Source organism: Bombus fervidus, chromosome 12, assembly GCF_041682495.2.
Source record: "Bombus fervidus isolate BK054 chromosome 12, iyBomFerv1, whole genome shotgun sequence".
Classification (NCBI taxonomy): domain Eukaryota; kingdom Metazoa; phylum Arthropoda; class Insecta; order Hymenoptera; family Apidae; genus Bombus; species Bombus fervidus.
Genome location: NC_091528.1, coordinates 4,840,544 through 4,857,243, shown reverse-complemented (window position 1 = coordinate 4,857,243; position 16,700 = coordinate 4,840,544). Strand labels below are relative to the sequence as shown.

General features: G+C 27.6%; 5 protein-coding genes across 13 annotated transcripts; 3 read left to right on the top strand and 2 right to left on the bottom strand.

Annotated features, from left to right (window-relative positions):
- Nucleotides 1–533: 533 nt before the first annotated feature.
- LOC139992760 (large ribosomal subunit protein uL14) lies at nucleotides 534–2,142 on the bottom strand. Its single transcript, XM_072013936.1, has 4 exons — nucleotides 2,010–2,142; nucleotides 1,697–1,780; nucleotides 1,043–1,171; nucleotides 534–731 (listed from the first exon to the last, which is right to left on the bottom strand). The coding sequence occupies exons 1-4, from the start codon at nucleotides 2,020–2,022 to the stop codon at nucleotides 535–537; spliced, it is 423 nt and encodes a 140-aa protein (XP_071870037.1). The 5' UTR covers nucleotides 2,023–2,142; the 3' UTR covers nucleotide 534.
- Nucleotides 2,143–2,559: 417 nt separating this feature from the next.
- LOC141445856 (metaxin-2-like) lies at nucleotides 2,560–3,447 on the top strand. The gene is made up of 2 exons (XM_074111988.1): nucleotides 2,560–2,883; nucleotides 3,158–3,447. The coding sequence occupies exons 1-2, from the start codon at nucleotides 2,838–2,840 to the stop codon at nucleotides 3,430–3,432; spliced, it is 321 nt and encodes a 106-aa protein (XP_073968089.1). The 5' UTR covers nucleotides 2,560–2,837; the 3' UTR covers nucleotides 3,433–3,447.
- A 1-nt stretch (nucleotide 3,448) lies between these two features.
- On the top strand, nucleotides 3,449–5,517 carry LOC139992758 (meiosis regulator and mRNA stability factor 1-like). Of its 2 annotated transcripts, XM_072013934.2 has the most exons (6): nucleotides 3,449–3,557; nucleotides 3,630–3,740; nucleotides 4,022–4,345; nucleotides 4,445–4,588; nucleotides 4,687–4,968; nucleotides 5,296–5,517. In XM_072013934.2, the coding sequence occupies exons 3-6, from the start codon at nucleotides 4,061–4,063 to the stop codon at nucleotides 5,515–5,517; spliced, it is 933 nt and encodes a 310-aa protein (XP_071870035.1). In that variant the 5' UTR covers nucleotides 3,449–3,557; nucleotides 3,630–3,740; nucleotides 4,022–4,060. The 2 variants fall into 2 exon arrangements, with proteins under 2 accessions (XP_071870035.1, XP_071870036.1); XM_072013935.1 differs by lacking the exons at nucleotides 3,449–3,557; nucleotides 3,630–3,740 and having other exon boundaries at nucleotides 4,021–4,345.
- A 663-nt stretch (nucleotides 5,518–6,180) lies between these two features.
- Nucleotides 6,181–16,419, bottom strand: LOC139992916 (large ribosomal subunit protein uL14). Of its 8 annotated transcripts, none has more exons than XM_072014227.1 (10): nucleotides 16,207–16,419; nucleotides 15,734–15,874; nucleotides 15,425–15,671; nucleotides 14,783–15,339; nucleotides 14,285–14,641; nucleotides 14,102–14,197; nucleotides 9,702–14,023; nucleotides 8,477–9,645; nucleotides 7,344–7,427; nucleotides 6,708–6,818 (listed from the first exon to the last, which is right to left on the bottom strand). In XM_072014227.1, exons 1-7 carry the CDS (start codon nucleotides 16,417–16,419, stop codon nucleotides 13,958–13,960), a joined length of 1,677 nt encoding a protein of 558 aa, XP_071870328.1. In that variant the 3' UTR covers nucleotides 6,708–6,818; nucleotides 7,344–7,427; nucleotides 8,477–9,645; nucleotides 9,702–13,957. The 8 variants fall into 8 exon arrangements, with proteins under 8 accessions (XP_071870332.1, XP_071870328.1, XP_071870326.1 ...); XM_072014225.1 differs by having other exon boundaries at nucleotides 8,477–9,624; XM_072014226.1 differs by having other exon boundaries at nucleotides 8,477–9,621.
- On the top strand, nucleotides 8,281–11,591 carry LOC139992924 (metaxin-2). Its single transcript, XM_072014239.1, has 4 exons — nucleotides 8,281–8,530; nucleotides 8,805–9,384; nucleotides 9,934–10,071; nucleotides 10,571–11,591. The coding sequence occupies exons 1-4, from the start codon at nucleotides 8,485–8,487 to the stop codon at nucleotides 10,602–10,604; spliced, it is 798 nt and encodes a 265-aa protein (XP_071870340.1). The 5' UTR covers nucleotides 8,281–8,484; the 3' UTR covers nucleotides 10,605–11,591.
- Nucleotides 16,420–16,700: the final 281 nt, after the last annotated feature.

Genomic DNA, 16,700 nt, shown 5'->3' with positions numbered 1-16,700 from the left:
CAATGATTTACTTCTGTGTACAAACATTCTATTGGTCTCTTTAATATTAACAAAAAAGACCTGTATTTAAAGTATGTAGTAGGGATAGATACATAAATAAGATAGAGTTCAAATAGTGTACAACAATGTAACGAACCTAATGGCAGTGTAAGAAGATTATAATTTCGATTTGTATAACATATCTAGTTCATATATGTGTATAGTAGTAATTAAGTGTTGAAAAATTGTTATTTTCTGATATATTGTTATTATATATCGTTTTATTTATTTATATTACAATGTTTACACAAACTGATAATTTTATTTACATATAAGATAAGCTAATAATATAACTGCGAAAAATGCAGGCGTTTAATACATTCATATTCCACAGAAAGAACTCTTATCAAAAGTTGTATGAATAGTTATCCTCCTTTACGTTATTAAATTTGAATAGAGTTAATGGATTGCATTGACGATATATTAAAATTCTCAGAACATAATTCAATATCTTACTTAACATTATGTATAATATTCGTTATTTATACAGAATGTTTACGCGATACTGCTGGCGTTGGATGCTATCCTCGGCCATAAATCTGCACATTCTTTTGCAACGGGTCCTGTGATAGCTGACCCTTTCATTTCTCCCTTATTATTAACAATGACCCCTGCATTGTCTTCAAAATATATAAAAACTCCGTCTTTCCTTCTAAACGGTTTCCGTTGCCGTATTACGACTGCAGGCATAACTACAAAAAAGCAATTTAAAAACGTTATCAATATTGTTACTTATTCCTATTTAATCATATAAATTATATACTTTCCCTTAATCATCGCAAAAGAAGTATAAAATGACCATGTTTTTATCTCTTGATAATTATATAAATTAATTAATAATAAAATAATAAAGATCAAGAATTCTATATAATTAATTTTGAGAAGTTCTTTCTATAGAAAAGAGTTTAACTACTTTAACATTAAATGAATAATAAAAATAATAGAAATACTAATGTATATATTCCTCAAGAAGAATACTGAATTACAAAATGATTCCAATTACCCTTCTTTCTAAGTTCAGGTTTTCCCTTTTTGACAGTAGCAACTATCATATCACCTGATCCTGCAGCTGGCAGACGATTTAGCCTGCCTTTAATACCTTGAACTGCGATGACATACAAATTTTTGGCACCTACAAAAAAAAAAAGCGTTTATATTATAAATTCAATCTAGTAAAATTCAGAGGCTTTTATGAAAAAACTTGAATTTAATCAAATAGCAAAGGTAAAAGATATATTGGTTGAAATTGTTAAATTGCATAAATGGATAATTCATATTTCATAGATTTGTTGGACTTCTCAATTTATAACTATTTCAATTTAACACACTTCTGTTAATGGTATTAAATAATTACTACATAGTTTTAATAACACTCTTTGCTTGAATAAGCAATTTAATTACTAATATTTATTCATATAATAATATGTGATAATGTTCATTTTAAGTAAAATTTCAGAAATTTATTTACGAAACTACTATACTAAAGAGCTTTAGTACTACTAAATTAACTGTTTAACATATTCAAGGTAAAAATAAATCTACGAGAAATAATCAAGAAATGCGAATGTCAACCGTTAATCATGTGTTGCTTTTGTTCATAACATAGCCAGCTTTTTTAGGTTAAGCTTTATTTTTATAGCATTTTCTACATACTTACCAGTATTATCGGCACAATTTATGACTGCGCCAACTGGTAAACCCAGTGATATCCTAAATTTTGCTCCGGCAGAACCACCACGTCCTTAAAAAATAATAATTTCATATTAGTCCTTGCTATCGATGTGCACGCTAACGTGGTATTTTTCTCCAATACAATCATCGAATTATCCAGATTCTGTTATTATTAGCGAAAAATTATTTTTCCAACTGTATATTACAAGCATTAGTTTGACGTTTGTTCATTTCTTTTTGAATTGATAGCTAACACTTTGATGAATTTCGTTAGATTTTCGCCTTGAAAAACAACTTACCTCTCTTCGACATCTTGCTGTGTCTAAATGAGGAAGAGACTACTGTTCATCGCGCATTATTTTTCGCGCAATCTCGAATCGCTTCCGACGCGGGAACTTTAGCAGTGTTCAAATTTCAAATCAATTCTTTTTCAAGAAATTATCGTAATTAATTTGACACAGCTAAAAAAGTACAATTCTAACATGCTCCTTCCATTATGTTATTAATTTATTTTTTATAATATGTCTAATTTACTATATATACTTGTATAGAAGTATCTCTGTTATAAATTGTTTAGTTCTCATATAAGAAAATAAGGAATATTTGATTTTAAATATATGTATACATTTTCATCCAAGTCGTAGTATTTCAATTAATTAAATATCATTAATCTATATATATTTAATACTATATACATTTTCGTTTCGAACTATGTTACAAATTAGTCAATCTTATTTGTTTATATGTAATTATAATTATTATTATAGATTTACATTTACTTGTTTTTGCCATTATAGAACATTGTTAATAAACATATAGTATATAACAATTAATTAAGTATTTAATATAGCTCAATTAAAAATTAATAAGGATTAATGTAAACATATAACGTAATTACATAAATATTTAATACATATATTTTATTTAGTGGTTATTTAATTATAATGTAATTACTTTAAAAAGAATACTATATTATATTATAACAATTTTATTGCATTAATTTTTATAATGAAAAAGAATCGATATTGCCTTCGCCGATTTTCCTTGTTTTGTCATTTGATGTAGATCAGAGTAGAGCAAAATAATTAAATTCCACGTTGTTATTCGTATTACACTTACCAGATAAAATGCCTTGTCCCCTGTTAGCAGATTCTATCACTCTAGAATTGGAAGGTAACTATTAAAACTTTATTTCAATACATACTTCGCGTTTAAGTTCTGGCTGCCATGAAACTTAACCTTGTCTCTCAAATTTACGTTATTTATCCACTTTCTTTTTGATGCGTCTTTAAATAATGGCCAAATTTTCGCATAAAAGATACTATATTTCTTTTGTAAACCTTTCTTTAGTTTCATCATTTATGTTTTATCTCATGTTTCCCTCATAATTATACAAAACCTTAGTATTATTGTTTAGAAACCCTAATTAATATTCTCTTTTCTTTAGCACAAGAGCCGTGGCCTCAGCCAATTACTTTGTATCAACCATATGAAGTTGAACAAATATTATTACCTGACAATGCAAATTGTTTAGCTGTACAAGCTTTCCTTAAAATGTGTGGCCTTGATTTTCAAATAGAACCAAGAAGCAATGCAGAATATATGTCCCCATCTGGCCGCGTACCATTTATTAAACTTGCGGCATTTTTAATATATGAATTTGACAATATCGTAGCATTCATAGGAAATAAATGCAGAAGTTTGTTAGACAAATTCAAATAGTGACTTAAAAACGTAAAGTTACTATCTGAGCTTGCAAGATGCATTGTGCACTGCGTAAGAAGCGGGAGAGGTAGCGAATTGGATAGTTGCATGTTACTTTGATCGATGTTTGCTTCCTGTTTGTGGTACTAATTTTATTCAGGAGTCGGTACGATGTGTGTGTCGTTTGTGATTTTAATTTGCCGATTGTTTTGTAGTTTTTCTAGAACTTTTTAACAAATTTCGTTTATCTTACGTTTGGCCACGTCCTGTATGCCCGTACAAGCCGACAACAATTTTTTAAACTATGTGATGTACTAATGTTTTAGGTAACGTACGATTTTTTGTATATTATATCATATATTGAATATTATCTGTGCAATTTTTTAATATTACTTAATGATGTTCATAATAATAATACTAATACATTATTAAGAGTACAAAATGTAATAGTGATATCTATAAATTTTGTTAATATTCATTCTCTCTTCATTCTCTTGTCATTATTAGGTTTTATTTCCCTATCGCGCGTAATTATATATTAATAAAATATTGTTTCTATTTATTCCCATTGAATATATATTTATTATACACATTATTTTGATCGTAGATTTTGCATTGGAATGTTACATGACATTCTTTAAACCACATGGCAGACCAAGATAATGCAGATTACTATGCACTTTGTACAAATGACCAAAATAAGACAGAAGGTCTAAATGAAAGGCTAATAGAAAGGAGCATATCTCAATCATTATGTGACCTAAATAGTAGCAATAATAGTGTTACAGCTGAAAATGGAGCATCTGTTTCTCCATTGTTAAGTCACTATAAATATCATCGTTTCTCACATCATGATAGTCCAGTTAATTTTTCATCTTTACCAACGTATCTTCCACCCATTGGTGTATTTTGGGATATAGAAAATTGCCATGTTAGTATTAAATCTTGTAATTTTATATTACTGAAATATATTACATAATACTATAGTTAAATATATTTAAATATATAATATTTCTTATGATTATGACAGGTACCAAAAGGAAGGTCTGCCATGGCTGCAACCCAAGTAATTAGAGAAAAATTTTTTGGTGGTTATAGGGAAGCAGAATTTATTGTAGTTTGTGATGTCTTAAGAGAAAATAATCGGGTTATGAAAGAATTGAATAATGCTCAGGTAAGTTAATCTGTGTATCTTTTAAAATTATAAATTATTTAATAATAGTATCATTTTTTATACTATAATGTTGCATTTATAAATCTTGTGTTTCACAGGTTAATTTAATACATGTTGCTAGAGAATGTAAAAATGCTGCTGATGAAAAACTCAAGCAATCTATTAGAAGATTTGCTGATATTCATGGAAGTCCAGCAGCTGTGATTTTAATATCTGGTGATATTAATTTTGCTCCTGATCTTAGTGATTTACGTTATAGGAAGAAAATTCATGTCATACTTTTACACATGAAAAATATATCTGAAGCATTGATACTGTGTGCTAATGAGCACTATGATTTCTCAGAACTTATGGAATCACTGCCATCTACAACAATACAGGTAAATAAATATTAGTTAATTTCTAATTTCATATGACATTTTTCTAATCTTTTCTTAATAAAAAATGAAACACGAGTAGCATTTGTAATTGAAGCTTTGTACAATAAACTATTTCACCATAATTGTTTTTTTTATTGTCGTATGTAAGTATGTCTATTAATTTGTCTGTTGATATTAAAATATTTTTGAGTTTGTAGTAATATGTGTATCTATGTAAATTAGGTTAAAATACATACTATCTTTATAAATGTAAAATATGAACATGTTAATTATCTCCACATATGTGTGTATATTTTTTAGTATTTTGTAAAGTTATATACCTTCCAGGTTACTGCATATTGCGATCTCCTAGTTAGTAACCTTCCTGAAGATCAGGATATTATGTTTATTAAATGTTATCTTAAACAAATGTTCGAAAGCTGCGGTGGCCAAGTGATGGAAATTCAGTCAAATACTGCAATCGTACGCTTTACTTCAAAATCTTTTGCAGACAGGTATTATATATATGTATATTTGTTGTCTTTTTACTATTTCGTAAATTTTGTTTAATTGTATATACAAAATAATAATTGTATGTCTGAAAATGTAGTATAGTGTGTATTCATAATTTAATTATACTATGAATAATATATGATATCAGACGTAGCTTTATGTTTGAATAACCCGCCTGTTAAGTGACCAATGATTTACTTCTGTGTACAAACATTCTATTGGTCTCTTTAATATTAACAAAAAAGACCTGTATTTAAAGTATGTAGTAGGGATAGATACATAAATAAGATAGAGTTCAAATAGTGTACAACAATGTAACGAACCTAATGGCAGTGTAAGAAGATTATAATTTCGATTTGTATAACATATCTAGTTCATATATGTGTATAGTAGTAATTAAGTGTTGAAAAATTGTTATTTTCTGATATATTGTTATTATATATCGTTTTATTTATTTATATTACAATGTTTACACAAACTGATAATTTTATTTACATATAAGATAAGCTAATAATATAACTGCGAAAAATGCAGGCGTTTAATACATTCATATTCCACAGAAAGAACTCTTATCAAAAGTTGTATGAATAGTTATCCTCCTTTACGTTATTAAATTTGAATAGAGTTAATGGATTGCATTGACGATATATTAAAATTCTCAGAACATAATTCAATATCTTACTTAACATTATGTATAATATTCGTTATTTATACAGAATGTTTACGCGATACTGCTGGCGTTGGATGCTATCCTCGGCCATAAATCTGCACATTCTTTTGCAACGGGTCCTGTGATAGCTGACCCTTTCATTTCTCCCTTATTATTAACAATGACCCCTGCATTGTCTTCAAAATATATAAAAACTCCGTCTTTCCTTCTAAACGGTTTCCGTTGCCGTATTACGACTGCAGGCATAACTACAAAAAAGCAATTTAAAAACGTTATCAATATTGTTACTTATTCCTATTTAATCATATAAATTATATACTTTCCCTTAATCATCGCAAAAGAAGTATAAAATGACCATGTTTTTATCTCTTGATAATTATATAAATTAATTAATAATAAAATAATAAAGATCAAGAATTCTATATAATTAATTTTGAGAAGTTCTTTCTATAGAAAAGAGTTTAACTACTTTAACATTAAATGAATAATAAAAATAATAGAAATACTAATGTATATATTCCTCAAGAAGAATACTGAATTACAAAATGATTCCAATTACCCTTCTTTCTAAGTTCAGGTTTTCCCTTTTTGACAGTAGCAACTATCATATCACCTGATCCTGCAGCTGGCAGACGATTTAGCCTGCCTTTAATACCTTGAACTGCGATGACATACAAATTTTTGGCACCTACAAAAAAAAAAAGCGTTTATATTATAAATTCAATCTAGTAAAATTCAGAGGCTTTTATGAAAAAACTTGAATTTAATCAAATAGCAAAGGTAAAAGATATATTGGTTGAAATTGTTAAATTGCATAAATGGATAATTCATATTTCATAGATTTGTTGGACTTCTCAATTTATAACTATTTCAATTTAACACACTTCTGTTAATGGTATTAAATAATTACTACATAGTTTTAATAACACTCTTTGCTTGAATAAGCAATTTAATTACTAATATTTATTCATATAATAATATGTGATAATGTTCATTTTAAGTAAAATTTCAGAAATTTATTTACGAAACTACTATACTAAAGAGCTTTAGTACTACTAAATTAACTGTTTAACATATTCAAGGTAAAAATAAATCTACGAGAAATAATCAAGAAATGCGAATGTCAACCGTTAATCATGTGTTGCTTTTGTTCATAACATAGCCAGCTTTTTTAGGTTAAGCTTTATTTTTATAGCATTTTCTACATACTTACCAGTATTATCGGCACAATTTATGACTGCGCCAACTGGTAAACCCAGTGATATCCTAAATTTTGCTCCGGCAGAACCACCACGTCCTTAAAAAATAATAATTTCATATTAGTCCTTGCTATCGATGTGCACGCTAACGTGGTATTTTTCTCCAATACAATCATCGAATTATCCAGATTCTGTTATTATTAGCGAAAAATTATTTTTCCAACTGTATATTACAAGCATTAGTTTGACGTTTGTTCATTTCTTTTTGAATTGATAGCTAACACTTTGATGAATTTCGTTAGATTTTCGCCTTGAAAAACAACTTACCTCTCTTCGACATCTTGCTGTGTCTAAATGAGGAAGAGACTACTGTTCATCGCGCATTATTTTTCGCGCAATCTCGAATCGCTTCCGACGCGGGAACTTTAGCAGTGTTCAAATTTCAAATCAATTCTTTTTCAAGAAATTATCGTAATTAATTTGACACAGCTAAAAAAGTACAATTCTAACATGCTCCTTCCATTATGTTATTAATTTATTTTTTATAATATGTCTAATTTACTATATATACTTGTATAGAAGTATCTCTGTTATAAATTGTTTAGTTCTCATATAAGAAAATAAGGAATATTTGATTTTAAATATATGTATACATTTTCATCCAAGTCGTAGTATTTCAATTAATTAAATATCATTAATCTATATATATTTAATACTATATACATTTTCGTTTCGAACTATGTTACAAATTAGTCAATCTTATTTGTTTATATGTAATTATAATTATTATTATAGATTTACATTTACTTGTTTTTGCCATTATAGAACATTGTTAATAAACATATAGTATATAACAATTAATTAAGTATTTAATATAGCTCAATTAAAAATTAATAAGGATTAATGTAAACATATAACGTAATTACATAAATATTTAATACATATATTTTATTTAGTGGTTATTTAATTATAATGTAATTACTTTAAAAAGAATACTATATTATATTATAACAATTTTATTGCATTAATTTTTATAATGAAAAAGAATCGATATTGCCTTCGCCGATTTTCCTTGTTTTGTCATTTGATGTAGATCAGAGTAGAGCAAAATAATTAAATTCCACGTTGTTATTCGTATTACACTTACCAGATAAAATGCCTTGTCCCCTGTTAGCAGATTCTATCACTCTAGAATTGGAAGGTAACTATTAAAACTTTATTTCAATACATACTTCGCGTTTAAGTTCTGGCTGCCATGAAACTTAACCTTGTCTCTCAAATTTACGTTATTTATCCACTTTCTTTTTGATGCGTCTTTAAATAATGGCCAAATTTTCGCATAAAAGATACTATATTTCTTTTGTAAACCTTTCTTTAGTTTCATCATTTATGTTTTATCTCATGTTTCCCTCATAATTATACAAAACCTTAGTATTATTGTTTAGAAACCCTAATTAATATTCTCTTTTCTTTAGCACAAGAGCCGTGGCCTCAGCCAATTACTTTGTATCAACCATATGAAGTTGAACAAATATTATTACCTGACAATGCAAATTGTTTAGCTGTACAAGCTTTCCTTAAAATGTGTGGCCTTGATTTTCAAATAGAACCAAGAAGCAATGCAGAATATATGTCCCCATCTGGCCGCGTACCATTTATTAAATGTGGGGCATTTTTAATATCTGAATTTGACAATATCGTATCATTCATAGGAAATAAAGGCAGAAGTTTGTCAGACCATTTATCTGCAACTTGCAAAGCAGACATGAGGGCTTATATGTCATTAGTGAATAATATTTTTGTAAATGCTGAGCTATATATCTGTTGGGTTGATGAACCAACTTTGAATGAAGTAACTAAAGTAAGGCACGGGAGTGTATATCCATGGCCATTAAATCACTTTTTAAATTGGCAAAAAAGAAAGGAAGTGATAAAGAAACTCAATGTACTTGGCTGGTATAATAAAACTATGGAAGAAGTATGTAAGGAGGTTCAAAATTGCTGTACAGCATTGTCTGAAAGATTAGAGGGTAGTGATTATTTTTCTGGAGAGAAGTAAGTATAAGTTATTAATTTAGATTGTTATAAATGCTTTATTTCTTTTTGTTAATTAGAATTAAACATAACAAATATGCTTTATATACATTTGAAATTTTTTCATTGACAAAAGTGTGTCCTATGCTTTTTGTTTAATATTACTGATGTTTTGATTTTTGAAAAGACCTACTGAAGTAGATGCTCTTGTATGTGGTCACATATATGCCCTGTCTTCAATCACTCCTTCTCTCCCACCTACTGTTCAAGAGATTGCTGCAGCTATACAAGATTTTCCTAAACTTCTTGAACATGCATCAAGAATTGGACGAAATTACCTGAATAACTGTTTGCTTGAACCTCCTGTTTATGATTTTGAAATCTGTGCATCTTCTTCCAAAGAAACCCTATGGAATTATTCTGAATCAATTGAAGCATTACCACCACTTTCAGAAGATTCTTTCGAAATTCTCCTTTTAAATCCTTGAATCCTTGTAACAGTGCATTTGTTGCCATAGTTTAAATAGATGAAATTTATATTTGACAATATTTTTATTTAATTATATTTAGGACACCTAATGAATTGGATGCCCTAGTTTTTGGACATATTTTTACAATAGTCACAACACCGCTACCTGGTAACAAACTAGCAAATATTGTCCAGAGCTATCCACTGCTAGTGCATCTCTGCAAACGCATTGAAACTAGGTATTTCCAGCGTTCGGAAGATTAGGGGGAATTTTCCTCGGGCTCTAGATACGTTGAAATTATGTACTCTGATAGTACTGATATGAAGTTCCTGTGCTATGCACGCACTCTTGATAAAGATCAAAGTAAAAAAGTAAAGCCAAGATTATGCAGTATCTTGTAAACAATTGTCTAAAGAAAGATAAATTCCTTACACTATTCAAAACGATATACAAACAGTGGTTTTAAATAATTTTATTAACGTATTATGTTATATAACGCATGAGGCACATATATTGTATATCATAAATATGATACAAGGTACAGTAAATAAATAAACGTTCAATGTATCTGAAGCCCGAGTCCGAGAACTAGTAAGAAATAGTAAACTGTATAGAAAATAAAAAAAGTATTGTTAGTTGTTATAGCTGTTAAATATGAAAATTATATTAGCGTTGAATATGAAGTACCGTTGAATGTATTATTCTAAATACATAATATTGCACGTGACATTTTTCAGCATTTTTTCTCCTCAAGCGATACGGGTGAAATAAAGTAACAAAATGTTGGAGGCGAGAATTAAGTAATGCGACTTTGGAGATTTCTAAATATATGTTCTTGGAAAACGACAGGAATGCATAACCGATAAAAGGTATCCGTAAATTAGGCGTTTTACAAAAATATTTGTCAGATATTGTTAGAAACGATAATGTTAAATCATTGTTTATTTCTCCGATGACAATTGTTTTCAATGTATTTTTTGTCAGCATTTATTTTTAACTTAAATCATTGAAGAGAATTATGTACAATAACAACCATTCTGATATTAAGTATAACTATATATGTGTTAATTGACAATAAGTACCTTTTTATCATAAAAATTGCATATATTTAACCAATAATATTTGTTATTTTGTGTGCATTTTAAATAACTTATTCACATTTTGTTTTAATTTTATTTTAATTGAAAGTTTTTATTAGCTACATGAACTAATTTATACTTATGTGTAAAAAGTATTTATAAAATTACTAATGTGCATTGTTTTCAATGTACATCTGTATTACATAGATATCTTTTACACGTTATAATAAAACTTTACTTCTTCTCTAGTCAGTTCATTATAACATATTTTTCTGTGTGAAATTGTAAAACATTCTTAGATATCATATGTAAAATAATATAATGATGTATAATAAGAGCTAAATTAAATGTAAGTTATTGGAATAATGTTCAAATTATTTTTTTTTTTTTTTCATATTCTTAATTGAATTGGAAGATGAATATTTAATACTAATTACGCAATTATGAATTATCTCGTATAAATATTAAAATATGTCTGTTACATATTTCTTGTCTCCAGCGTTTAGTTACAGTAAATACTAATTATATTCACCTTCAAAGTTTTTATTAAAATTTGTATACTTAATAGAGAGAATGTAAATTTTTTGATTTCTTTCAAAGTATTGTTTACAGTTCAATGTTTTCACATATAGGAATATCGTTAAATAAACACTGTTTATCTCCTTATTGCAACAATTTATATCTGAATATATTCATTTTTTAATGATAAATAAAAGAATAAATAATATAAAGACTTACTTCATACGTAACAAGCATGTATTTTCCTTCCTACTGTTATTATTTTTATTTCTTAATAGTATCTTTCAATAACAAATACTATGTGAAAGCTACTATTGTAATATGCTTGAGAATACAATCTGATTATTCTAAAGAAAAATATAAGCAGTTCGCAATTTGTTATTCATTGAAGTTATAAAAAGATATTATGTAGAAAAAGAAAAATACATATAGCGATTTACAATGATAAAATTAAATTAGTGAAGTCATTTCCAATATTGCACGATGTGATTCGTAGAAAATTATAATAATTACCTCGATTGAGGCTCGTTAGATAATGATCTAATCATTATCTTACGTTTCAAAGGAACTCAAAAAATTAATAGAAGAAGCAAAAAATTTTATCCAACCAGACAGTCGAAGTTTTACATCTTTTATAATAAAGATTGATATTACACATCTGTAAATTCGTGATGTGAAATGCGCATACAATCTTGAAGTATAGTAAACACTACAAGATGTAACATGTTTACAGTTTTACTAAATTGTGACGTTTCGATATAAATTTCTGGCTATGAATTACACGCAATTCTTTAATTCTATTAGATATAGCAGGATATAGCGATATAATTGTCTCACGCACGTTTATACAGATACGTACACATCAACATGTACTCGTAATTAAAAAATTATGAATATATGTATATATGTATGCACTTAAAAAACTTGTAATCTACACTGATTTATACTTGCAGTGCTCAACTGAAAAGTTTAAGCATTCATACTTTCAATACGTTGATTAAAAATAATCAGATTGAGATCATATTTATTTATAACTAAACTTAAATATAGAAGACATTACATCTTTCCAGAAGACTAATTGTATATATATATATATATATATAGCTATATAGCAAAAAATATTACAAATTTAACAATAAATGACAACTGTAGACAATAATAATCATTTGTCCTATGTTTAAAATTTATAGAATATCATTTTATGTAACTAAAAATAGAATTACTTGTGCAAAAATATTTAGTCAAACATAATAAGTCTGAAGTTGTTAATTATAATTTTGATTAATGTAAAAAATAGTTTTATTCTGAAAGTATAAGTTTAATATTCCTATTTTCTTTCTTTTTCTTTTTTACTTTGTTAATAGGTACGACTTCTGCTATATGTGGACTATGCTCAGAAATAAAAACTAGCGATAACGGAAGTTATTCGAAAATGGAAGTTTGTATTTTATTCATTTATGTTATCCTATCAGTATATTTTGTTTCTATTTAATGAACTTACTATCTCTTGGAACAAATAATTGAATTAACTATTGCAATAATTTCATCTCATAGATGATATTAGATTTCTGCTTAACTTACTTTATAATTGGATAAATATATTGAATGCTTTGCATATTTCTGCATACAATGAATAATATGATTAACTTCGAGAAGTAAATTGTATCACTCCCAAAAAAGAAGAAAAAGAAAACTTGAATGCGATCGATCTTAATTTCTTAAATAAAATTTTAATATCTAGTATTTGATTATTTTGACATCTCTCAACTTAATATTATGCATATTTTATATATATTTTGTTTAATTACATTTTATTCATTTTCTCCACAACTAAGAATATGAAGAATATTTAAATTGAGAGATATCTATAATTTGCTATAATGTATCTACTAGAGCAATTTAATAACAAGTGTATAACCTCATTTTTTAATAATTTAGATTAGAATATTATTTATGAAATTTTCTCACAATAACACATAAGCCCTGGCAGTCACTGGTATCAAATCTTGATTTGTCTTTATGTGATTCATAAAGAGAGAGATTCATTATTTATTTATTGATTGGTACCTGCCCAAATATTTGATAAATATAGATTCTAGTAACTACTATGTTGTGATATTTCTTAACAATATTATGTTAAGATGTTAATTTTTCAAATGTATTTTTTACACTAATCTTTTTAACAAGATTAATTTAAGTTCCTTGCAAATAAGTACAAAATTTATTATACTTAAATAATAAATTACCTCTTTTTGAAATTTTATAAAAATCATGGCACAAGAATTATTTCAACTTTTATCGATATAACTATATTTTGGTTTTTAATAATTTCAACGATTACGTATCGAATATTATTAACAAAACATTATTGCAAATTATAGAATTTTCTTTTGGCGTGTATTATTGCACGCTTTGTATGATATCTTACATTTATCTGCTGAATATATCCGTAAGATATACTATACATGTACGTACCTATATAGGCTAGCAGCTTTTGAAATGTTAATCTCGCGTTTATGAAATGAGTTAATCTGGTGGTAAAAAACTGAAGAGTCGAAATTGTTCTCTAATACGTGGTCTAACATCTCCACCCTAAAATGTTAATTAACGTTTATTCTATTATCAATATTTGTTGCAAATCACCTAACATAAACTTTATTAAATACTTACCCAATTTACTAAATTTTCTAAGAAAGGTAACAATTTCATTAATTCATTATCTGAACGATCAGCAAACCAACTTTCTATAGGAATACCATTTTCTAACTGTAAAAGAAATATTTTATTAAAATCAGAAAATATAAAACTGTTCTTTTTTTCAATATTTGAAATATGACAAAACCATATTCTTACTTGGTATCCAAATGCTTGTGGACTATTATCGATAATAACAGTTTTAGATAAATCTCTACCGAGTATAGATAGATCCTTGATATAATTTCCATTTACGCAAACACAGTGTTCTCTGAACAGACGATACTTAATCAATTTTCGTGTTGGATCTAATAGATTCATTAATTTGTTTGCATAAACTCGTTTACTTGCAGTAAAAAGGATCACTTCATACAATGACGAGACATGTTCTAAAAATTCGCGAAAATAGGGTCTTGTTCTGACGAACACCGTGTATGTTACATCTTGAAAGACGACTGGAAAGCGGAATGCTGCATCCGAAAGTTCTTGCAAGCTACAGTGAACTAATGTTTCATCCTGTATAAAAAAAAAATCTTTTTATATCCCTTCGTTCATTTTCTGTAATATTGTTAGATTTTATTAAAGAATTATTTTGTTACTATATTAATTTTTATTATGCATTTTTTTTTTTTTTTTGATAATTCAAAATATTCGTACCAAATCTAATACGAGACTAAATTCTGGACTACTGCGTGTTTTAAGAGGAAGAGCAGGACACCTGGCTCTCATCGCTGGAGTCAAAGGTGGTAAGTGTTTAATGAAGACATAAGGATCAAATGGTTCCCAATCTTCTTGAACATGAGTAACCATATTTTCCATATCACAACTTTCTACTATTTCCTCACTTCCAACTTCCATATATTCAACGTCATGGTAATCGTTCTCAATATCATCGGAATCATATTTTTCAGTAACATTCCCATTTGTATCTGGTGAATGATGGTGGCTTAGACTATACATGGTTGTAGTACCATACTTTGTAGTAGTAAAGTTTGATTCATATTTTGACAAATGGGTGTCAACAGAACATTGAGTTTTTGACGAATTACTATTGTTCGCATTATTATTACTAAATGTGTACTTTTCATTTGGAAAATACTTTTCTGATGAATAAGAACGAGTTCCATACATGGACGTAGAATGCATTAATCTATAGCATTCTTCAGATGCTTCTGTTTGTGTGCAATGTGCGGAATAATACAGCAAACTAGTATCTGTAAGAAAAGGAATATATTAGTTGCATATGTGTTACACAAAGCCAAATAAATTATTATAGGCTATATTTGTAAATACGCATACCAATACTTTTGCTTTCTTCATCATCCAATACATATGAAAGGTTTGAATTTGAACCTATAGATGCAGGAGGCATTAGATTTGATAGTGGTGATACACTCGGAACTGAAGATTTGATGTCATTTACACTGATTATGGAAGAACAACATGAGTCTGTGTTTAATATAGATGAGTACAAAGATAAACTAGTTGTATTCCAGTTTTCCTTAGATTCTTCAGAAACTTTTGATACTGTTGTACATTTTTCTGGCTAAACAATTTATATTTTTTACTATTAGTTATTAAAAAACAAACTAGTTTAAAATAACTTACAATAACTGCATCTTTTGTAGAAGATCGGTGTAAAGGAGTTGAAGTAACCATTGATCGTTTTATGCATTTTCTTCTACGAGGCCCTCTCTCTCGTCTATTAGGCGCAGATTTTACGAAACGTAAAACATTTTCTTTACAAGCCTACGAAGATAATAATCTTTTTAACAAAACTGAAGTGAAGTCTTTACGTTAACCAAATGACTTCGATTGTAGTTCTAAGAAATCTAAGTGCATAACATCCTTGAGAGTTAGTCAGTCACTCATTAACCGCTGATTAGTTAGAAAGTATTTCTTTTTAAGGAATAGTGAAGTTTGTTTTAATAAATGACCTGCAAAGATCATTTACATAAGCTAATAATAATAATGTAGTTTGAAATATCATAATTGAATATCAATGTTTTAGATAGCAACACAAAAAGATACAACAGACGTGAGAAGTTAAGGTCAGAGGAAAAATAAACACTAATGCATACCTCTTTTAAGAAATGAGTACATCTATGTTTCCATCGTGTCAGCCTACCACATTTGTTTGGTGTATTAATGCGATAATTATTATTATTTACAGATGGAAGTTTTCGTAAGCTGCTAACTTGTACCCGATGGTGAGATGTTTTAGTTCTGGATACACAACTTACGTTTAAACGACCACGTAGTCTTCTACTAACATGTTCACTTCGTAACCACATTTCAGAGAAGTATCTAAATAGCCTAAAACAATATGTAATCATAGAATATTATTGTACTATTTAAAAGTATTAAAATTATACAACTGTTATATTAATCAAAATCAATAAGTAGCATGAATCAATTTCTTGTTAATCAACAGAAGGAGGGTAAATAAATATATACGCATAATATAATGTATACTCATAGAAATTATTAGAGATTTATTTATTAATATTATATATATGTATATATATATATATATCCATTTCTTTTGTAGATACATTTTTTTTTATAAAGAATG

Coding starts and splice junctions, on each gene's coding strand:
- LOC139992758 (XM_072013934.2), top strand. CDS start 4,061: ATGGCAGACCAAGATAATGCAGATTACTATGCACTTTGTACAAATGAC. Junction 4,589..4,686: donor AAGAATTGAATAATGCTCAG/GTAAGTTAATCT, acceptor TGTGTTTCACAG/GTTAATTTAATACATGTTGC. Junction 4,969..5,295: donor TGCCATCTACAACAATACAG/GTAAATAAATAT, acceptor TATACCTTCCAG/GTTACTGCATATTGCGATCT.
- LOC139992924 (XM_072014239.1), top strand. CDS start 8,485: ATGCCTTGTCCCCTGTTAGCAGATTCTATCACTCTAGAATTGGAAG. Junction 8,531..8,804: donor TATCACTCTAGAATTGGAAG/GTAACTATTAAA, acceptor TCTTTTCTTTAG/CACAAGAGCCGTGGCCTCAG. Junction 9,385..9,933: donor GATTATTTTTCTGGAGAGAA/GTAAGTATAAGT, acceptor AATTATATTTAG/GACACCTAATGAATTGGATG.
- LOC141445856 (XM_074111988.1), top strand. CDS start 2,838: ATGCCTTGTCCCCTGTTAGCAGATTCTATCACTCTAGAATTGGAAG. Junction 2,884..3,157: donor TATCACTCTAGAATTGGAAG/GTAACTATTAAA, acceptor TCTTTTCTTTAG/CACAAGAGCCGTGGCCTCAG.
- LOC139992760 (XM_072013936.1), bottom strand. Junction 1,172..1,696: donor AAATTGTGCCGATAATACTG/GTAAGTATGTAG, acceptor TTTTTTTTGTAG/GTGCCAAAAATTTGTATGTC. Junction 732..1,042: donor ACCTGAACTTAGAAAGAAGG/GTAATTGGAATC, acceptor GCTTTTTTGTAG/TTATGCCTGCAGTCGTAATA.
- LOC139992916 (XM_072014223.1), bottom strand. CDS start 16,419: ATGTGGTTACGAAGTGAACATGTTAGTAGAAGACTACGTGGTCGTTTA. Junction 15,875..16,206: donor GTACTCATTTCTTAAAAGAG/GTATGCATTAGT, acceptor TTATCTTCGTAG/GCTTGTAAAGAAAATGTTTT. Junction 14,642..14,782: donor TTAGTCTCGTATTAGATTTG/GTACGAATATTT, acceptor TTTTTTATACAG/GATGAAACATTAGTTCACTG.